Source organism: Rhodnius prolixus, unplaced genomic scaffold (genome assembly GCF_049639745.1).
Source record: "Rhodnius prolixus isolate KJV_2025 unplaced genomic scaffold, Rpr scaffold_5, whole genome shotgun sequence".
Lineage (NCBI taxonomy): Eukaryota > Metazoa > Arthropoda > Insecta > Hemiptera > Reduviidae > Rhodnius > Rhodnius prolixus.
Genome location: NW_027411624.1, coordinates 503,937 through 524,714, shown reverse-complemented (window position 1 = coordinate 524,714; position 20,778 = coordinate 503,937). Strand labels below are relative to the sequence as shown.

Sequence of the window (20,778 nt, the reverse complement as noted above, 5' to 3'; positions counted from 1 at the left end):
ATCTCGCAGCAACCTCATACTCACTACTACTAACAGCGTCCTTAACGGGCTTCCCAGCGTCCATTCAACCACGCGACCCTTCTTATTAGGGTGCTCCTCCATTCCGCCCACCAAACGAGCATTAATGCGTTCTCTCCGCTTGTGTAAGGCTTCTCCTCAATCTTTTGCCGCCTGCGGCCACGACCCCTCGTATCTTAAAGAAAAAGGAAGTGGAGAAAATATAAAGATAAAATGTTTACCATTGCCAAATGGATTAGATAGAAAGTTTTTGTTGGCAACGGCCGGAAGAGATGGGGACAACTCACTGCTACTATTATTCCTACACTTCCGGCATTCCATATCATATTGCTTTCTGCTTGTCGGAGAGCCGATAGCGACTTTGTCTCTAAGCTTTCAGCACGTAAGGGAAAAAGGATTAGCCACTTCTTCATGGATAGGCAATTCCCCGCGGGAATGGCTGCCTGAAAGCGCCCAAAACCTTAGCTGCACTTCACGAAGGGCATACAGTGATGATTGTGGGTTCAGTGCTCACTGGCAAATTACAGCTCAGCCTAGTCTAAGGCGTTATAAGCTCCCAATCAAAGGATAGATGCCACCGAGGCACTGGATCCCCTTCCTAACTTATGTGAGCAGTGAAACTTCCTCTGAAAGCCTCGTGCTTATGCCAACTGGTCGGCAAGGTCACACTCTTGGGAGGGGATGGTTACTGGCCCCAGAAAGTGGTTCATTGAGAATTCTTCATCAGGTTTAGAAGGGAGTACCCTTTTCTAAGAGGCGCTTTTCTTCAATTTCTGGAGATGGCGACACATGGAAGTGGCTATCTCTGACAGCTCATCGCTCTTCCTGAGTCTTGTCATCACGTTCCATGAGGTGATTTTCTAGCACCAATGGAGGCTCAGACGGTTTAGTCGGACAAAGTACAGATATCCCGTTATGACAAAAAAGTATCCACCGAGAGACAAGTTTTGTGATCAATTGGATGTCGAGCGGAAGCGACGGTCATGGACTTCATGATCATGGTCTATTATAATCATATTGCTTTCTACCATATTAGATTCCTCTGCCGCCAATTAACATTGTGTAACAACAAAGGCTTCCAGTCCGGAGATAAAATTTACGGGGAAAATATTCCAAAAAAGGTGATAAATATTCAATGATAACAAAGATTCTTTTGAATATCAAGATCATAACGTCGAGCGTAAACTGAAATAAACTGTTTACTTTGAACTCGGCTGGCCCAAAGCTAATGAAGCCAAACTTCATTTAGATTCTCTGCGGATAAGTTCGAAACTCAAGTGCTTGACCAAACGTACGTCAACAGTTCGGTGAAAGGCTAGAGATTATAGTATAAAAAACCTGAACAAGCGTACTTTACTGTGGTGATGTGGCCTGTTCACCAGCAACCTTCCCACTCGAAATTAGGTCTTTTGCGAGCCTGTGATAGCGTGTGGACACTTCGTACGAATGCCACTGGGGACCTGATGGCCAAATGTCTCGCTTCACAAAATATTTTTATACATTGAAGATTTCTGGAAAACGGCTCAATCGATTTTTTCTAAAAATGGAAAACCCACTCAAAATGTTAAATTTATTAAAACATTTTCCAAGAAACTTCGATTAAAGGAACTTTATTTAGAGCGCTGATGGAATCTCTAACGTGCCATTTCAGTGTTACGTTTGGTTTCACAATTTGCACACTATTAGGCAATATTGCGCACTTTAACTATTTTAATGTTTAGTTACTGAAAGTTCTGAAGCAGGGGCATACTCGTATTCTTAGAAGCACGCTGGCAAGTGATCTCTACGTGAATAGTGAGTACGCCATCTCTCCAGCTAACTGACGACCATTCGCACGCAACTAGGCGTGCATTGGCCCCCAGCGATGACCAAACTCCAGTATGACCTCCATGCTGGCCTTGATCTCCACTCTCCTGGCGCGGGTCGAGTGGGGGCGACGCGCACGGCCGACTGAGTCATGATCTCCGGGTCTGGTCAGCTGAAAGTAATACTTTTGTAATATAATCGGTTCTGATTACTAGACTTTTTTTTTATAAGTTAGGGTGAATGGGTCGGTAATCGACTTGGCACCAGTAACTGACATACCAGCAATAGAACGGACATGAGCCGTTCGTAGTGGTGATTCTTTCAATTTAGTTACTGAGAAGCCTTGTGGTAGCAGTCCCAGAAAGATATTAATTATTGTAAGGTTATATACCTAATGTCGTTTCATGAATATATTTGTTTGTCAATTACTGGTCCCACCCCATGTCAAACACTGGTTACCACCGAAAATTTTATGTCAATCACAAGGCCAATGGCATACTTACAAAAAAAAATCATTTTTGGTTGACATAATGATCGAATTTACTGCAATTAAAATAATAATATTACACAATACATCCAACTGGAGCGGCACAATTGTACAACCTACACCTAGAGCCAAAATTACGGAAGATATTCTAAACGAAACTCGAATTTTTTCTGAAGCTGTCAATTACCCGTCCCTTCACTCTAGTTGAATTTTATTTTAATTTTATTAATTTACTTTTTTAACTACAGATCTTTAATTATTTAACTATTTGAAACTTCCAATTTTTACAAAATATTAGTTTGCTTCGCTAAAGCTAAAGGCTATTGCGGTAGTGCGAGCACCCAGAAGTCCCTTCTTAAAATCAGTTTTTGTCAAAAGAATTTCAAACAAATCGACCGCTAAGGAAATCATCATTTCCGGTTAGGCCATTTTCTTCAAAGTAGGGAAGTTGGCAACTGTTTTAAATGTCCGTCAATGTAGTGACTTGCACCTTTCATACTCTGAAATGACATTTTGATGAGTGGCCTAACGTTCTCTTCTTCCAGAGATACCCTAAATCTGAATATGGGTAATCTGGACATAGGTTTAATTCATTTATTTAATGGGAATTAACTAAAACAGGGATAGTTACTATTTGGTCTGGACTAACTGAAGGAGGAAGAAGGAGCCCGTGTTCCCCTTTAATGCAGAATCAATTAAAATAAATCACATAGTGGACTGCCCCCCCGCAAGATGTGATTTAGAACACGCAGACTTTTCGCTATTTCCAACTAGTCCACTTCAAGAAACACCATGGCTCCTGCTGATACCTCCAGGAAGGGTTCTATCCCCAGATTAATCGCCTACTTGCTAGTAGATTGTTTTTCACCAAACCTAACTGAGGAAGATACTCGGAAAAGACAAAAAAGAAATCGTTATCCAATGGGAGGAAGAAGGGGACCAGATGGGCCTCAAAGGGTAGACCTTGCTGGAGACATGGATGACCCCACTTCTGTAGCCGCCCTAGATGGCAATAAGAGTTCTCTTTAATTTATCCCTTATTATATAGAAGGAAAAGAAAGACTGGGAGTGCTAGGAATTTGCAGCTCCTGCCTCACAGGCAGGGTAACCCCGCGATCAATACATTTCTTTGTTCAGAACAACTCAACGATACCAGTGGGCTGTCGCACCACTACTCGCATCTTAAACAATTAAGACACATTGAGTTAATTGTAATGTGAACTGTAATACCAAGTTATTTAGGTCAGAGAACATCTCTCTCAACATCTGAAAACTTCTTTATTAAACGCTCTAGCATTTCGATTGGTGCTGCCAAGTCTAATCGTTCACTAGAATCCTCAAAAAAAAGCAGATCCGTGCACTAAATTTATATCTCTTTGTGGCAATAATAAGCAAAAATATGTTAGATATTTGGAATTTTTTTAACTGTTTGGGTAGCTCCGCGTGGAAGAGCGAGGCACGGAGAAAGCGGAAGAGACTATCAGCCGGACCCGGAAGCGCTGTATTAGTGGTCACATACTACAACTTTTTGCCCCTGCAAATATTGACTTTGAAAAATGTATTAACTAACGAACATTTTGCACTAACTACATGTACCTAAGCCGCTCTGCGAGTTAACTGCCATATTCTCTGACGGCACGTCTAACTTTTCGATTGAGACTACATTTCGAATTGAATTTTTTCAGCAGTTAGGATTAAACTCAAGTCTACTTTTTCAGCCGAGGGCTTAACGACCAAATAATAAATTTTTTGAGAAATTTTAATGGCAAGAAGGAAGTGCAGGTACAGGGGACAGAGGAGGGGATGCAGGTAAAAGAGCAGTTTACACACAATGCTTGCAGTCGATGGTGCACTACCAAGATTCAGGGTACAATGGGGCGGTCAATTCTGGGGCCTGCATTGTTCTGTACTTCCTTCACACTTATGGCAATTTGGTCGCTTCCACCTTCTAGAGACCATCAACAAAGTAAGCAAGTCTCTTGCCACAAAGAAATATGTGGGTCGAGTTTCTACACCACTTTTACTTTTGCCAATCAATACTGATATCGTCTCGTCAACGTTTCCTTCCTATCGTAAATTAAATTTAGAAAGCACACAGTTGCTATACCTGCAGCTATATACACATGTAGTCCAGCAATCGACCTAGCCTCATAAAACCTAAAATCAATCGCTTAGACTTTCCGGAACGCAAACAGAGCTGCTGCTCAGATCATTTTGGGTTCAAGACTCAAGTTTAGAAATAATCCCAGCAATGAATTAACATTTGCTAGATCATATTCTAAAAAATAATTTCTGCCGTTATGAATCACAAGATTGTATTTGGGGCACCCCCGAGCTAGTGTGAACGTTCTTTTGTTGTCATATATTTCCGGAAATAACTCACAGGAATACTTCCTTTATCCAATGGCAAAAGTAATTAAAGAAGAGTAATCTGTAGAAGACATTATCACCATATTTATATTTCAACGGGCTCCTTAAAGAGAGTCTTAACTTAATAACTGCCAAGAAAGAAAATCTTAGAAACCGGTTTCTCTTATATACAACAGTGGCCAGCAACTTTAGAAAACCATAATATTGAAAAGCTGAAGAAGACTGAGTTTAGTTCTGGATCGCGCGGTGATGGCAATTAAACTATCTAGTTGCAGCGCAAACCCAATCCAATGGCAAAATATTTAGTTTCACTTCAGGTATCAGGACATGAGAAGTGAATGTAAAAGAAAGCTGAGGTAATGAAGACAAAGTTAGGAGCAGTAATGGTTAGGTTAGAGTGTGATAAGAAACAAGTCGTTGATAACACGTTATCTTATCTTTCTGTAAGAGTGGGGGCTGTGCAATTGAAGTCTACCTGCGACAACTCCAACCACGCTCAACCTCTTGTGTTTCACGAAATAATTCTATCACACCTGCTGTGAACAATCATACAACCATCAAATCTCCAGCTTCAAACTCTTTAATTTTCTCAAAACTAAGACTTTGCGAAGCAATCTGTGCTTACAGACACCAAGATGATTCTTAATTGCTTCCATTTCCTTACTTAGTGATCCACGGCATCTCCAAACGGATAAAACACCTGTTCAGTTCACTTTTGGGTTCAAGGGTGACACAGCTATCTTCTGCCCAATCACTTGTTTACAATTGAGATTGATTAAATTTAAAGCAAAAGTTCCGGTTAGAGAAAATTTCACTAGCGGAAGTAGCACTTAGAAGGGGGGGATTTTTCACTTTTTTAAAAATTTCTCGAACTGGCCTCGACGATTTTTTGTAAACCTAGTCTGTTACACAACACATTGTGCATGGGTAGTTAGTTCTAGAACTTTCACTTCAACTATTCTTTAGGGAAAACTATTTTTAGGGCTGTAATGGAGGGAAACCTCCCTCTAAAGGGTCATTTCTGTACTACAGACGTTTTTGTGAAAACTGCTCGCGAAAGAGTGAGTTAAATAAATAAGCGAATCTCGAATCTTTAGATATGTTCTAATGGTCGGATTTGGTTCGGGTTGGACAATTTCAGTAAGAATTGTATAATTCAAGGGTTCGGAGTTTGAATGAAACGATGAGTTGGAACCATAAGAATTGTAGAGACTGTGAGTGATTACGTCGGATTATTGTTAGACTTGCAGCATCCTAAACAATGAAATTTCATGACTTAGACCGGTTTTACCAATAGCTGGAACATTTTTTTTATTTAATTTAAGTTTAGCTTTACTACAGTAAAGCTGAATATTTTCTGTTAGCCAACTAACTAAGTTTAGAGCTGTGCGCCATTCCGCCTGTCAGCTACATTCTCTGCGGACACACCTTCTTCACTTAACCATAATTAAAGTGGAATTTAACTTTTGCAGCTTGATAAATCTCACACTTGACACAGAATGCTGAATTTAAGTTCCTAGAGTTTTTAGTGCTCATTGAATTTAAAGCAAATTCGACAGGAATGTGAATGGAAAGACTCTGTTAGGGGCTGCGGCATCTTTTAGGTTAGGTTAGGTTCGGTTAGGTTATGTGCAAGTTCAAATGAAACTCGATTCGAGAAAATTGCATAAGCCTAAATGAAACAAACCGTACTGTCGTATTAGTGATAGTTTTACAGCTCGCTATTTTGGATAAATATTTCACATAAAAATTATACATTAGTATGGAAATCACACTCAATACTAAAACAGTATAGATAAAAATTAATAAACATGTATGTGGTCTGTATACTTTTCAAGAAAATCATTGTAACCACTTTTATTCGAAAAATTGAAAAGTAGCAGTTCCGGTTTGCTGAGTTGGACAAGTGAACTGCCGAGTTCTTCGGAGACCCCAAACCAAACATCAAAATTTTCTTGTTTGCCATACGCAGTGCACACCATTAACTCCTCGTAATGGCATCCACAAACAGACAAACTAATCTTTAAAAATTCACTTTCTCCTCATTGGTAATGCCCCCCTGAAAACTCCAATTAGAAGATCCGCACGGCTGCAGCTTAGAGAGAGGGGGGTAAGAGATAAGGACTACAACTTGAACAGTTTGAGCGATCCCAATACTTATTTCTTCTAAAAAAAAAAAAACAGAACATAAAGCGAAATAAACTCAGATTTAGTGGAAGATGTAGTATTGGAGAGTAACCTAAATATTGACAGACAAGAATATAAAGCTAGCAGACTGGAGCCTCAGTCAGCATCTGTTTTCACGATAATTACACACTACGGGCTTGAACTAGGCCATCAAAGAGGAAGTGGAATGGTAGCTCTGTGTGCGTGTGTCGATCTACAACAGGGGCCGCCACTACCTGGGTCAGCGTGGTGCTCTCCTACAACAAACTTTTTCTCCCAACAAATTATAAGCGCAACAAATTAATAGACTCAATTTTTATTGCTCAAAGTTTTTTATGTCATAAAAATATGCTGGTCATAGACTAAAGGTCATAGATTGATTTAGCATCTTTCTAGACCAGGTTGATCCTGGAATGAACAGAACATTTCCAATAATGCCAGTAACTCGGTTAATGTCACGTAAGTTTTAATAATTGTAGCCAACAATAGCAAGGACAATTTTTTTTGTTTTCCCCCCAAATTAAGGAGCGTCAACGCCTGATGCTTTTCCAGTGCACTGCCGGTCTAAGGACAGTGTTCTCTCGTTTCAGACCACACTGTTCATCATCGGACAATGAGCTAAGAAGCTCCTATTAAGAGAAAATATAAGGGACAACAGCTTGATTAGAACTCGGGATTTCGGCATCGGCCCTTGGCTTCTAATTGTTTCGGAGAAAAGTTCTTTTTAACCAATGGTTATTCCCTAGATGAACCTAAGACAAGGAATATTTAGAAGATTAATAACTTCTTCCGCAAACTGCCTTTTAAAGCTAAAACTAACTTAATGTTGTTACCAAATGGAATAATGCAATACGAGTTACTTGTTTAAATTAAGTTCTTTTATACGATAAATTGGATCCTGAGTTAAGAGAGTCCAACAAATACATTACTTCAAAATCTGTATTAATATAGAAATATTGCCAAGAGTGGTTCTATTGCTGGAAGGATGAAAAACAGTGGCCTTAAAGCACGTGTAGCCAAGATAGTATGGGGGTCCAGCAGCTGCTCATCTCGAGCCGAGTAAGAGACTGGAGGCGCTTACCTGCCACAGGTGAGATCTTCCTCACTACGCACCATCTGGATTTCCACTGTAAAAATTAACCAACATTAATTATAATACTAATCCAACCAATTATAACCAATATTAATCAAACATGTATTTCAATTTATTAATAATTATTTTGGCCTTTCTATTTTTATAAGAAGGTGTAAAATGGTTAAGTTCTTTTCGAGGCACGAGATAGCGAACTCTAGTTATATTTCTGATCAAGCAAACATTCGCAGCACCAAAACCATTCTGAGCGCGACCCTCACTGGAACGATTCAAATTCTAAATGGAAATTCCTTTCCAACATTGCGTCCAATCATGGACTTTGCCAACTGACCTACGCGATACCTGCAGGGAGATAGTGGACATCACGAGCACAGTCAGACTCTCAGTCCACAGTGCCGGTCCGCACAATATGTACTCAGCCATTATCTAATTGTCACTAATTACAATTATTATGTACCTATTCCAGTCTAATTAGCATGATAATTATCTAATCGCGTCATTGCAGTCAAATTTATTGTCTACGTTCTATCATGTTCCCGACCACGACACTCTCTGCTCCAGTAATTTATCTCCTCCAATAGTCCAGCCTCCAGGAAGGATCCTTTCCTACCGTTGGCTGCCAGGACCAATCAAAGATTCAATTATAGCGTGTCACTTTACTATAAATATTTGTTATATATTTATTATATTTATACTTTTAAACATTTAAATAAAATATTTCAAGTAATGTAAATAATTACCTGTATACAAACATAAAATGTAATTGCAACTCGCAATTTTCAATCTTGAGCATTTACAGGATGAGTTTAAGCAAGAAATAAGTTTTTACTAAGTTGTGTTGGTGTTGTTTAGATTTCTTCATAATTGTACCAAAATACAAAAGTAAAAAAGGAAGAAAGCAAAAGAAAATGCTAATATTTTCTCTATTTACTTTCGTCTTGATATAGAGGGGTCCTTGGCGTAACCGTCCCTTGAAAGAGGTTAGAATACATCACATGACCTTGTGGTTCAGCTGTTCGGTGCCAACCCCGGCAGGTTTCACCTTTCTGGTAAAAATTTGGTTCACTTTAGAATACTAGACAGCTGATTTCCAAAAAAGGAATACATATTACAGTGAGAAGAAGAACTTTGACAAATATTACGTTTCTTTAGTTACAAGCTTTCATAAATGTAATAATAGGCCACTGACATCTTAAACAAATCGAAAATTTAATGAACTTTCGATAGGTCTGATTAAAATTTCAGTTCGACCACCGAAGGTTTGTGCGCGGGAGGATTAAAAGATGGATAATGGCGCATTTCAGTCAGTTTCTAAGCCAATAAAAGTACTACACTCTAGAAAATTGCAAAGTAGAAGAAGGATGGTCTGGAGCCTGCAACTACCACGTTCGGCCAATAAATTAAATATTAGAACGCAATAGAACTTGCTTCAAACAGTTTTCCAATGGGGAAATATATTAATAAAAATGGGAGCACAAAATCAAAATGGCGAATGAACTTGGCGCTGGTCTTAGAAGAGTATATTTGTTCGTGTTTAAAAATTTCTCCTTCCGTTTGGTTGGCACGGCTTTATATCAAATTTATTTAAAATACATATTCAACCTGAAGTTGTTCAATATGAAGATGTTTGACGTAAAACTCAAATTGATGATCCAACATCCCTAGCAGTAAAGAATTCCTCCTGTCAGAGGTTAGAGGAAGAAAACAAAACTTGGAGGCGAAGTAGATTAAATGGCAGAACGGGAAAAAATTATTTTAACAAAAACCAAGAGAAATGATTAAGGAAAATAGAGGAAAAATCCATAACAAAGGAAGAAATATCTCAATCTAAAAATATTTACTGTATAAAGCGAGCTGGTTATAGAGGAGGGGGGAGGGGAGGGTGTAGCGAGCGATATCCAAGGAGCAATGATTGCCAATATCGGCGAATAGATTGGCTGGGGGTGCCATTCCACGATGTATGTGTGTGTGTGAATGGAGAAGTGCTGCCGAAGCCGTTCAATAGGTGCAGGCTATTGTTCCCGGAGTTGCGGCTGCACATTCCTTCAATCACCCACTCACCAGATACCCATCAAATAGAGTAGTCTCTAAAGACGCACGAAGAACAAACTTAGCACTTCACCATCAAGTACCAGCAATACTACCCTATGTTCTGTGATGGTAAGCCCATCCTACAGGTTTGATACCCCAGCTATTCTAGTTATCCAACTCTATTGCGCTATATCTTTAGTTTAGTTGAAAATGGGGATGTATCTGCAATGGGGCGGGGGATATCAGCCGCCTTTTGGTTTTATTCAATAGACACGAGTGCTACGTTGAAGGAAGATATCCCCGCTTATTTCCCGGTTAAGTGGTGAGAAAAACTCTTTCAATCGGCTCCCGTTTTCATCATTATACATGTTTCGACTTCACAGGACGAAGAAGTTATAGAAATGGAAGTATTTGAAGTTGGTCTAGGAAGGTAAAATTAAGTAATGAGACCAGTATGAGCTACGACAGATATATATAACGGAAACTCAAAATTGATGTAATCAATTTGGGAAATCGGTTTTCACTGACTGCAGGATGGCACCTGGGAAAAAGAATGAGAAAGCAACATATCAGATATTATTTCTTATTCAACGGAATCAGGACATGAATTTTCAATGCAATATCATTTTAAAAATCACCACCATCCTAATGTTACACTTGTTGCAAATATTGGCCGGAGGGGATAAGTTTATCATCTTCAATGTGAAAATGAATTGGGAAGAGTCAAGTGAGGATTTCGAGCAGTTCTTTGAGATTTACCTGCACTAACAGCTCAATTCAGATTTTGAGCTGTTATGACTTATGGGTACCAACACCAGTGGATTGTATGCAGTTTGTATTTAATTTGAGCGTTGGGTCATCGAAACCTGCGCTTGAACAAAACATCACCGAATCGGAAAATCACAGGAAGCAAAAGATAAAAAATGCATCTTTCCTCCATCTGGGGGAGTGGTCGTGCTCCCTGTAAAGGGCCATGTCTAAGTTACGTAAGAACTTATTATCAATCAAATAGTAACCAAAATACTGAACTTGAAGGAAATCAGCAGGCAAAAAGGGCCACTTTAGTGAGTACATTTGTTGGGAAAGCTCCAAATAGTTTTTTTTTTTAATTTAAGGCGCTTCAACGTCTCAGGATATCAAAACATAAAGCTTTTTATTAATGCACTGCATATCTCCGGACAGTGTTCTCTCGTTACATACAACCCTTGGGTTTCCCTTTGTCTTAGTGTGTGTAGATTGGTAGGGTTCTGGGGAGGATGGACGTCCTGTTTCCTGTAGAATAAGGCGGCAAGAGGAAGTCATATGAGCTTCAAATCATATTTCAGTGACATTTTTTCTGGCAAATGTGATCACTTTGACAGTCTTCGACGTACGTTAGGCATTAATTATGTTTAGAAATTTGCTTACAATTGAAAATAATTTGGCTGGCCAATACCTCTGACCTAAGTGCAATGTAAGTGTATCCTCAGGGATGCTCCTGTTTAATTCTAGGACTTCTCCACTAGAGCTCAAGAAGGCACCGTAAATCAGGAATATCTAGTGTTTTCACAAAGTTCTGTTATTATTTGATTCTTTGTCGCTTGAAAAATATCTCAAAATAGGAAAAGCCATTGTCCATTAGCTAATTGTTATGCTAAATGTCGGTTCCCTGACCTGAATCAAATATTAGGCAACCGTGCCAAAAAATAACTTCGTCACTCTGAGTTAGGTGAACTGCCGAGACACGAGCAAAAAATAAGAGGGTTTACATATTTTTATTATTCAGAAATAAAACTTTTGAAATATAAAAGAAAATAATATTTACCTTCTTTCCGTCTCTGAACTTGACAGATCCTTCGATAATTGCAGTGTAATCCATGGCTTAGCAGTTGTTTTCATTAGAAACACAACACTCACACACAAGAAAACGCACTAAAAGTCTGTGAAAACATGCCAGTGAAAAACAGAATTTTTTCCGGAAAAAACAACAACAAAATTGTTCGTAGCGTAAAAAGAGTCTAAAAATTATAAAATTCAACGGCCGGTACTACCAAGACATCATTACCCGAACGAAACTTGAACGGGCACTGAGTGTCGGTTGATTCGGAGTTGGGAGTATGTGGTGTGGCGGCCGCTAGAGTCCTCCATGGCGCCAGTGTCGGCCTAGACACAATCGCTCTTCTCTTCAAAACTCTGGCCTTAATGTTTGCTTAACTGTGAAAATCGTTGGTTTTTCTGTCTGAATAACATCTAACTATAGCAATAATAGCTTATCACTTCCTTTGAAGAAGACCAACTGGTGAACGATTAAAAAAGTTAAATTAACACCCCATGAAGTGACTCCTCCAAACATTTGTGGAAAAAATGTTAAGCTATAAAGCTTATTACTAAGCATTATTATAAAGCATTTTCAATAATGGTTGTACAACAATATGCTATAGAAGAAGTAAATCTAACTTGGACAATATTCTGTGTTCAGGAAATCCCAGCACTAAGACAAGATTGATTTCCTTAACTCTCTTCCATCTTGTTGGAATGTGAATCTATCTGTTGTCTGCATTCTAAACGTAATTCTCTAAACTGAAACTCCTCTCCGGACCTGTTTGTTGGAGGCTTTAGAACGGTGGCGACCCTGAGATTTAAAAGGGGGATGGCTCATTCAGTATGGGAACGACTAAGCAGGATGTTGGAAGGATCTCGTCATTTGTTTATTAATTTATTTTGGCACAACGACTGCCATGGTCATTAGCGCCAGCAATTTTTATAATATAATTCCAACCTCCCGGTTTGGCTGCAGCATATTGCATAATGATACATTTGTTCATGTCCGCAACGACGTGTACTATTGTTTCTTAGCCGACAGCTCTTCCAACGCAGTCTCTTATCTCTCTTTCCAAAAACGCAACTTAATACACTTGAAGATTTTTTTCTAACAGTTTTTAAATGCATAAAAACAGTATTTAATTGATATAGAATTAACTCAGAAACCATGAAAAAATTAAAATACTTTTAAATATTCAGCAAGGACCCATGGTTCCGATAAAGAAGATTTTCGAGCAAATTGATTTTGGATGGAGCATCCATCTAATGTGCTATTTCTGAGAATTCTACTGTTTTACCACCCTGAGTAATTTTAAGAATGTTGAACTGTAAACTAGATATGTTGCTCTGAGATGGATCCGCAGAATTGAACCCTTCCATCATAGATAGAACAAGAGAAAGACTTGTGAGTGGTTTTTGGCGGATTTTGTTTCACTTCCTCTAACCGCCCCCTCATACAAATAAAATATTTCAATTGGGCAAAGCTCCGACATTGAGTTACACCCAAAATATCACTGTAGAGGTTACTTGTGGGTGGTTTTAGCAAATTGGTCTGTAAGTGCATGTTTGTAAATGTGAACGTCTAACGCTTCTAGTTACTCAGCTTCCCTTTCATAAATCTACAGGCGATGGTACTGAATGCCAAAAAAGCACTTTCTTGAACAGCCTCCTCGCAGCATTTTCCCAAAAGTGTCCTTTATGAAAGACGAGTTACAGAAAAGTTATAGAACTAGGTCAGTGCGATGAGTGTTGCCGGTTTAAACAAACACACTTGAGAAACCATCCTGTGAGGTGGAGTGGGGGTACTTCCGGCGAGAACTCGATATCGACAGTTTGACATGATCGCAATTTCTAGTAAGAAAAGGTATGTGTGTGAGAGAGAGAGAGAGTGATTGTGGCATTAATGAGAAGATGGCTCCCAAAGGAACCATCTCCATTATTTCGTCCTTCTTTGTTAGTGGCCTCATCAGCTACCTAAAGGAAGTATCCAAGCACTTCCGGTAATGATAAGATCTCCACTGAGACTAGTCGAGAACTCCATTGCCTAACATTCATCTATTGATCTGATCGTTTAGATTTTTATTTTGGTTTTATTTGCTGTTCCTATTCCGTTTTAATTAATGAACATCACTAGAAGAACCTCTGCCAATTCTTAACTATAAGAAGAGATAATCTAAGAATTGAACTCGAACCTCCAAGTCCAGCGCGGCCCCAACTGAGCTAGTGCCTTCCCTTAGAAGACAATAGTGTTGGGAGCCTACCGGAAGTGTGTCCGTAGAAAGCGTTTTTTTTTTTTAATTCGATTATTCTGTAATTGTGTAGACAGCAGCCTAAGGCTTTCATATGAGGCGAAATCGATGTTTGAAACCATTTGGTTAGAAACTATGATTTTCCCATATTAAAATCATTAATTGTTAGACTTTATTTCGCTCGTAGTCGTTTCGAACGTCACCGCTTCTGTAATTTTTAGATGACGAAGAAAGCGAGGCATTAAAATTAGACAGCGCAAATCAAAAAGTTTAGATATACGAGTATTAGATGTTCATATAATATTAAAAAGTTTGAGAAGAATTCGATCGCATGCCCTAAGTTGATTGAAGATGCGCCTCTTCTCCAGGGCGGACACTGTAATGTTAGCTGCCTGAATCCGAGGAAATATCGCATCCCCTCCAAAACAAACTCATTGTTCTGCAGATTAGTTTAAACGACAGTAGGATTTACACAAGGGATGAACCAAAGTTAAGTAACAATACAGATAAAGGAAGTAACTAGCTGACCGGAAATGTAAAGAATGGAGGATCAGCTGCGAGTCCGAGATGGGTGGTAGCAGATGGGAGAGCGAAGAGTCTGAGCAAGGCTGCTCCAAGTGGGGTTACACAGAGAAAGACACCTGGTCACCTGCCTCTTCTCCCTGGGGTGCGCGTATGCTCGACATGACTTTTGTAGCGGCTATTTCTGTCGGTTTTCCTTCTGCTTCCCCACAACCACCCCATTCTACAGATTTCCTTCTGATTGTCGTGTTACACTTCATCGCCAGTTACAATTTCTCAGAACTAGAATCTAAAGTAGGTGAGAACCAAATTTTAGCCTAACACGAATTCTCAACCCTTTTGGGCCATTTCCTGTATTCTAGAGAATAAATCCTAACGCAGTTATTAATCCAATAAACCATGGGGTACCGGAAAGTCCAGGCCAATAACAGATTCTCGGAGCTTATGGGTAAACTTTACGGGCGCCAATGTTTGCAACAGGAAGACAGAGATTAGATTCCATCGGGAGGTCTGAGAGCCTTCATTATTCGATCCAGAGAATCTATTGTGGCTCCCAGTAGAGCATTTCTTCCAGTCCTGTCCCATTTTTACACTGTCTTAACTTCACACAGTTATTCGACAGCTGCTCTTTGAAATTTCCAAACATTTATAATCATCCACCCCTCCATTCAGAGTCCTGGATTCGGCCATTGGCCATTTTCCACTTCCATTGCCAAATATTATTTTTGCAATTTTGTCTATCAACCTACGTGTCGGCCTATAATAGTAATTTGATGTAAAGTTATGCCACATCTAAATAATCGTGATCATTAGGCAGGAAAGAAACGATGTTAGTTGAACACCCTGGCATTTCAAAACCTTTCTTTGTTTTGTTGTGAAGACCCCCAGAATGTCTGGTCACCCGTCCAAAAATATTGTTTAGGACCAACTGGCCATGAATATTAAGTCTCGCTATGATGGGTGCCAGAACATGTTTGCTTAGCGGCAAATAAATTCTAAGCAGTTAAGGCGTTGTATTTCCTTTAGGCTCCTGAAGCAGGCACAGGGATAAACTAACCCTTTTGCACCATGATTTCCTACGATTCTAAAGTCTATAATGAAAAGAACAGAGTATGTTGTGAAACTACGATTGACCAAATCCACTTTTCTTGATTTTTTAGGTTCCGCCACCTTTCTGGAAGAATACTCTGAAGGATTTCCTTTAAAGTTGCTCTCGAACATAAAGATAGTTTCTTAAACCTCGTCTAGAAGAGGTCTAGAGAAGTCTAGAAGAATTAGAGCTCTCTGCAACTGGAAAGTGTTGACCCTTACTAGAACATTTATTGGACAATGTTAGTTAATAGCCATTTAAATTATGAAAGAGTCATGGAAGTATATCCTGTTTTGAATAATTGTTTTTTTTAATTTCCTGTTAATTTTCGCAGCGATACACAGGAAGCTGTGGAAATATTGCAGCGAGATGAGCCTTCCTAACTTATTACTTCCGCAGAACTATATTTGGCCATAATGGCCCAGCCGAGTCCCAGTTAAACTGCAGGAGGGCCGGTCCATCCAGTACACCCCCCCCCCCCACTACCCTCGAAAGCTGACCAGATTTACCCCGGGACCTCACTAAGCGTCTTAGTAATAATTACACATAACTCACCACCAAACAGTACGCAATAATAGAACGCGGCCGGCTGTTATTCTACACTCTAGACTACAATTAATGTAAAAGCCGTAATTAACTTAACGATTGCTGGCGCCATGAATAAAGAGTTGGTTTTTGGATAAAGAAAGGGATGTGGAAGTAGCAGCCAAAGAACTAAAAGTAAAAAAGCAGAATTAACATTAAAGCGAAAATTACCAAAAGGTGGTAGATGTTGGAAACTTCTTATTTTCCAACCCATCAGTAATATTGTTTTGCAAATTGAATTAAGAGGACTCAGGAGTCACATGAAGGAACTGCAGGAGTTAATATTTCCCAAAGTGGCTTTGTGTAAAACAGACGAACAATAGCTCTACAGTGATAATACATTCCACTTCGTATGGTTCTTCCAGTATTATAATGCAAATAAGCAAATCATTCTAGTATTTGAACTAAATAGAACGTACGAACCGCAATTTGCATGATGTAGAGTTAAGCCTGGATGTGCAAAGTGGGAGGAGATTGCTGTAGATCGACAATCGCTGCAACATGAACGCCGGGCTGACATCTGGTCTTAACCTTAATCTAGTCTTCACTTCAATTTTTTGATTACCACAGAATTGGCTACTCGGTGGCTAAATTCTCGTTGTTTACAAGTATTGCAATGCAGATTTTATATGTGTTTTTACCATAAATCCAAATTCTGAGGTGCGCTGATTAGGGTAAAGTGGTTTTAACAAATAGTTCTGAGCACGTAAGTCGGTCTTCCTGATAATAGGTGCTTAGGCTAATTCCACTTGGCCGAACACATTCTTTCCAAAATGTGCGCATGATCTTCTGCGCCGCCACATACAGGACCTCTATTTGCTTGCAACAAGAGCAAGTAGAGCGGTAGAGTGAAATGGGATATCAGGCTGGGAACTTCCTAGATCCTTTCACCCCATGAGTGAGTTACTGTATTTACCTGTAACAGACAATCGATTGGTCACGGTGAGTAACTCCTAGTTGTGGCCTCTCCTCCCTGCTGTCTGCCGCAGAAATAAAGTTTTCCCCTGCTTTGGACTTTTATTCGGGAAAGTATGTTGGACGGCGGCAGTGAATAGATAGATCAGAAAGCGGGCAGGGCCCTCAACATTTGGGGAGGGTTTTACTTTTTTCTTATTTCCAAAAGAAAACAAGAAGTGCCACTAAAAGAGGAAAAGAAAATGGGACAACAAGCAAGTGTTGGCACGCCTGTTTGATAATTTATAACCTGGGATCTTAGTTTGGTCAACAGCTCCTGATCAGTTTGTTTTCCCGCCAAACTTAATACCTATTACATCCACTTTTCTACAGAATTACTTAATTATTACTTCTTTTGAAAGTAACAACTCTTTTACAATTTAATTCTTACTTAGTTCTTACACGAAATAAAACGTTGAGTTTTACAGGTATCGAACAAATTTTAAGTTCCCCCTGCTGCACTCAAATCGTCTCATTTGACACTTCAATGAGTGCAAAGGATGAATCAGAAGAGATTTCTTTCGAGAGAAGAAGTAGTTCCTTCTTCAAGATGGAAGTCTGAATTTTAAAAGATTTTCTTGCAATAGTTATTTAAATGAAGGTGCACGAATTGTGGCCAAGCGCAATAAAAATCTTAGCCTTCTTTTATTTATTTCTTCTGCATTTGTTCATAAATCAAATTTGTATTTGTAAATGAGAGAAATCAATGAATGCAATAACTCTTATAGCAGGAGGTTAATAATTTGTAAGTAATAAAGAAAGGCCTTTTATAGGGCGCTGTAAATGTACAAGAGAGCACTTTGTAAGGCAAGGTACAGAAGAAAGTGGAGCACCGACATAAAGATGTGTGCCGCTAAGATTTAGATGGGCTCTTTGTGGCTAACCTTGTAGGCAGAGAGTATGCCAGCTGTGGCACAGCGGGGGTAGCGCGGAGGCGGCGCTATACTTTATCTCTGGAGCTGTCCACAGATTTATTGGCTACTACTGAACGGCTTCCTGGAGACGCCACAAGCTGACCTGCTTACTTATACCGACCACTAGACCGCCACACACACCCACAAGCTTTACCCGCTGCCACTGTCATGTTGACGTAAAGAATTAAAAGGAAGTGGCAGATAATGGTGCATTACCTTCTCTACTTCACATCATGATATTCCTCCTAAGCTGGAGTCTAGCCTACGCCAATCCCAACTAAAAATTAAATACTGTATGTAACCTTCCATATTACCTACCCCCTTAAACTAGTTCCTTAAGGAAGGCCCAGAGGTGTCCGAAACGTCGAACATTAAGAATTTTTTTTTCTTTTCTTTTGTCCCAACCGACCATTGAAGCATGTTCCATAACAATGACCAAACATCCGACTTATTCATCAATTTTGCTCCGTGAAAGGGATCTTTGTTTTGGTCCTTCACTTGATGCTGTTTTACTAGACTTAGGCTTTCCGGGAAACTACATGAAGGAACTGAGGAACCAACTGAGCAAATTAAGATAGGTAGTACCACAAGAAGTAAAAGGCTGCCCTATTTTGGACTTCCAGGACTACGTACGGCATTGAATTGGAGGAAGGCACCTCTAACGCCCCAAATATTCTTTAAATTCAGGTAAGATTTATAAAAGCATTTATGTCAAAAAAAAAAAAAAATGCGATGTCTGCCCTCTGTTTACAGCCTCAAATATCAAGCAGGGTTATGTTATTTATGAATCGCTACGTCTTGTTTGTGCATTTTAACGGAACTTCAAAACGTCTGGACGAAGAAAGCACAAACCGAGTGATTAGTTTTGGAACTATTGTCGCTTCAGACGACTCAGGTTTTTGCAAAAATATATCAAACGGAATCAAGTTTTATTTCCAGTTTTTAGCTCAATGATGGCTCACTTTGTTTAACCTAAGTACCGTACGCACTCACTTCAAGTCCTATATGAAACACTTTCTCGGACTTTGGAATAAGGAATGGCGCCCGACTAAAGTGCTTTACAAATTCATTCAGAGAAGAATGAAATTTCTGGTTAATGTTAAACGCTTCAGGGCCTGAAGCGACAATGGTTCCAAAACTAAACTCATGTTTAAGTTTTATATCATTTTAAATTATTGATATATTGGCGTATCCAAGCAGAAAAATGTAAAATATAAATGCCTGTTATTTGATCAAGAACCGCAAAACGAACATTCTTCCATTTATTGCTCAATAATTCGAAGTATTGACATTTCTTATCAATAAATACTGATAAAACCCATGATGTGAAGGTGAACTACAATATCAAGAGATTGCAATTTATCTCTACTAAATAAACACATTCCTGAAATTGAATAAACAGCGGAAAAAAGTTTCTCTGTTCCCTTTACTTTTTGTTGTTTTAGCGCGCAGTAGATAACCTGGCACAGGAAGAGGCAGTATTGCGATCTGACGAATCCCCAAAATTGAATTTTCACATGAAATAAACGTTTTGGGGTCTCCTAAGTAAGAAAAAGCTCTATCTCAACTTAATGTTTCCACCTGGCTGTAAGTGTTACATCCGACTGTCAAAAAGTGATAGTATTAACTTTGCCTTGCAGTGAAGGTTCAAACTGTCCGGTAGGACAGTTGTATAAGAGTTGATTGTCAAAAACTGCACGAAAAAGCATAACGTTGAAAAACACCCAACCTTGACAATTTGTTCTCTCTATTTCTATAGAAGAAATAATTCCCAAATTTTCTTTAAAATAAAGGGCAAATCCTCGTTTATAAGTGTAATTTCTTTCGCAATAGCGTAGATTAGTTTTCGAGGAAAACGATTCCACAAATGGGCAAAAACAGCATTTTCAAAAATTCTTGTTGTTGTTGTTGTTGTTACCTTTCTTGTAAACTACGTAGTACCTGAACGCGCGAACCAATTTTTATGAATGAGGTATCATTCATTCGATTCGGAATTTCATGTAGATATGCCTTTTATGGGTCTCGACTCTGTACATAGAATAGGAGAGAAGTTAGCCCCCTTTATGTAAGGCCCCCTCCATAATTATTATTACTAATAACTCTGTAAATCTTAGCCCGATTTTGATAAAATTTGGCAGGATGAAAAGGTTAGGACTCCCCTATGTAACATTGAAGCGACGTTCTGCTCTTACTCTATTAAGAGGACGTATTGAAATCGTTTCAAATTATCAAATGGTCTTGCTGAGTGTGTTTGTATGAAGGGGTACTTGTATTTTCTCAGAAAAGACTCCCGAGTGTTACCTTCTTCAAACAAGGACAATTCAGACCACGATTAGTTAAGCTTCCCTCAAAATGACATGAAAGTGTAACGAGCGGCCTGAAAAAATTCTGCTGCATTTTAAGATGAATTATCAAATGGTCTTGCTGAGTGTGTTTGTATGAAGGGGTACTTGTATTTTCTCAGAAAAGATTCCCGAGTGTTACCTTCTTCAAACAAGGACAATTCAGACCACGATTAGTTAAGCTTCCCTCAAAATGACATGAAAGTGTAACGAGCGGCCTGAAAAAATTCTGCTGCTTTTTAAGATGAATTATCAAATGGTCTTGCTGAGTGTGTTTGTATGAAGGGGTACTTGTATTTTCTCAGAAAAGATTCCCGAGTGTTACCTTCTTCAAACAAGGACAATTCAGAC

The 20,778-nt window shown here is 39.1% G+C and overlaps 1 protein-coding gene across 2 annotated transcripts in view; it reads right to left on the bottom strand.

Annotated features, from left to right (window-relative positions):
- LOC141458262 (uncharacterized) overlaps positions 1 to 20,778 on the bottom strand; it is a 254,511-nt gene that overhangs the window by 179,765 nt on the left and 53,968 nt on the right. Inside the window, exons 1-2 of one of the 2 annotated variants that reach the window (XM_074136006.1) lie at positions 11,776 to 12,051; positions 7,929 to 7,974 (exon numbers count right to left, since the gene is read on the bottom strand). The exons of the other annotated variant lie outside the window; for it this stretch is intronic. Of the exons in view, the coding sequence (XP_073992107.1) occupies positions 7,929 to 7,974; positions 11,776 to 11,829 (100 nt within the window). The 5' untranslated portion in view covers positions 11,830 to 12,051. Of the gene's footprint in view, positions 1 to 7,928; positions 7,975 to 11,775; positions 12,052 to 20,778 lie in introns of those variants that run through there. 2 annotated transcript variants of the gene reach the window in all.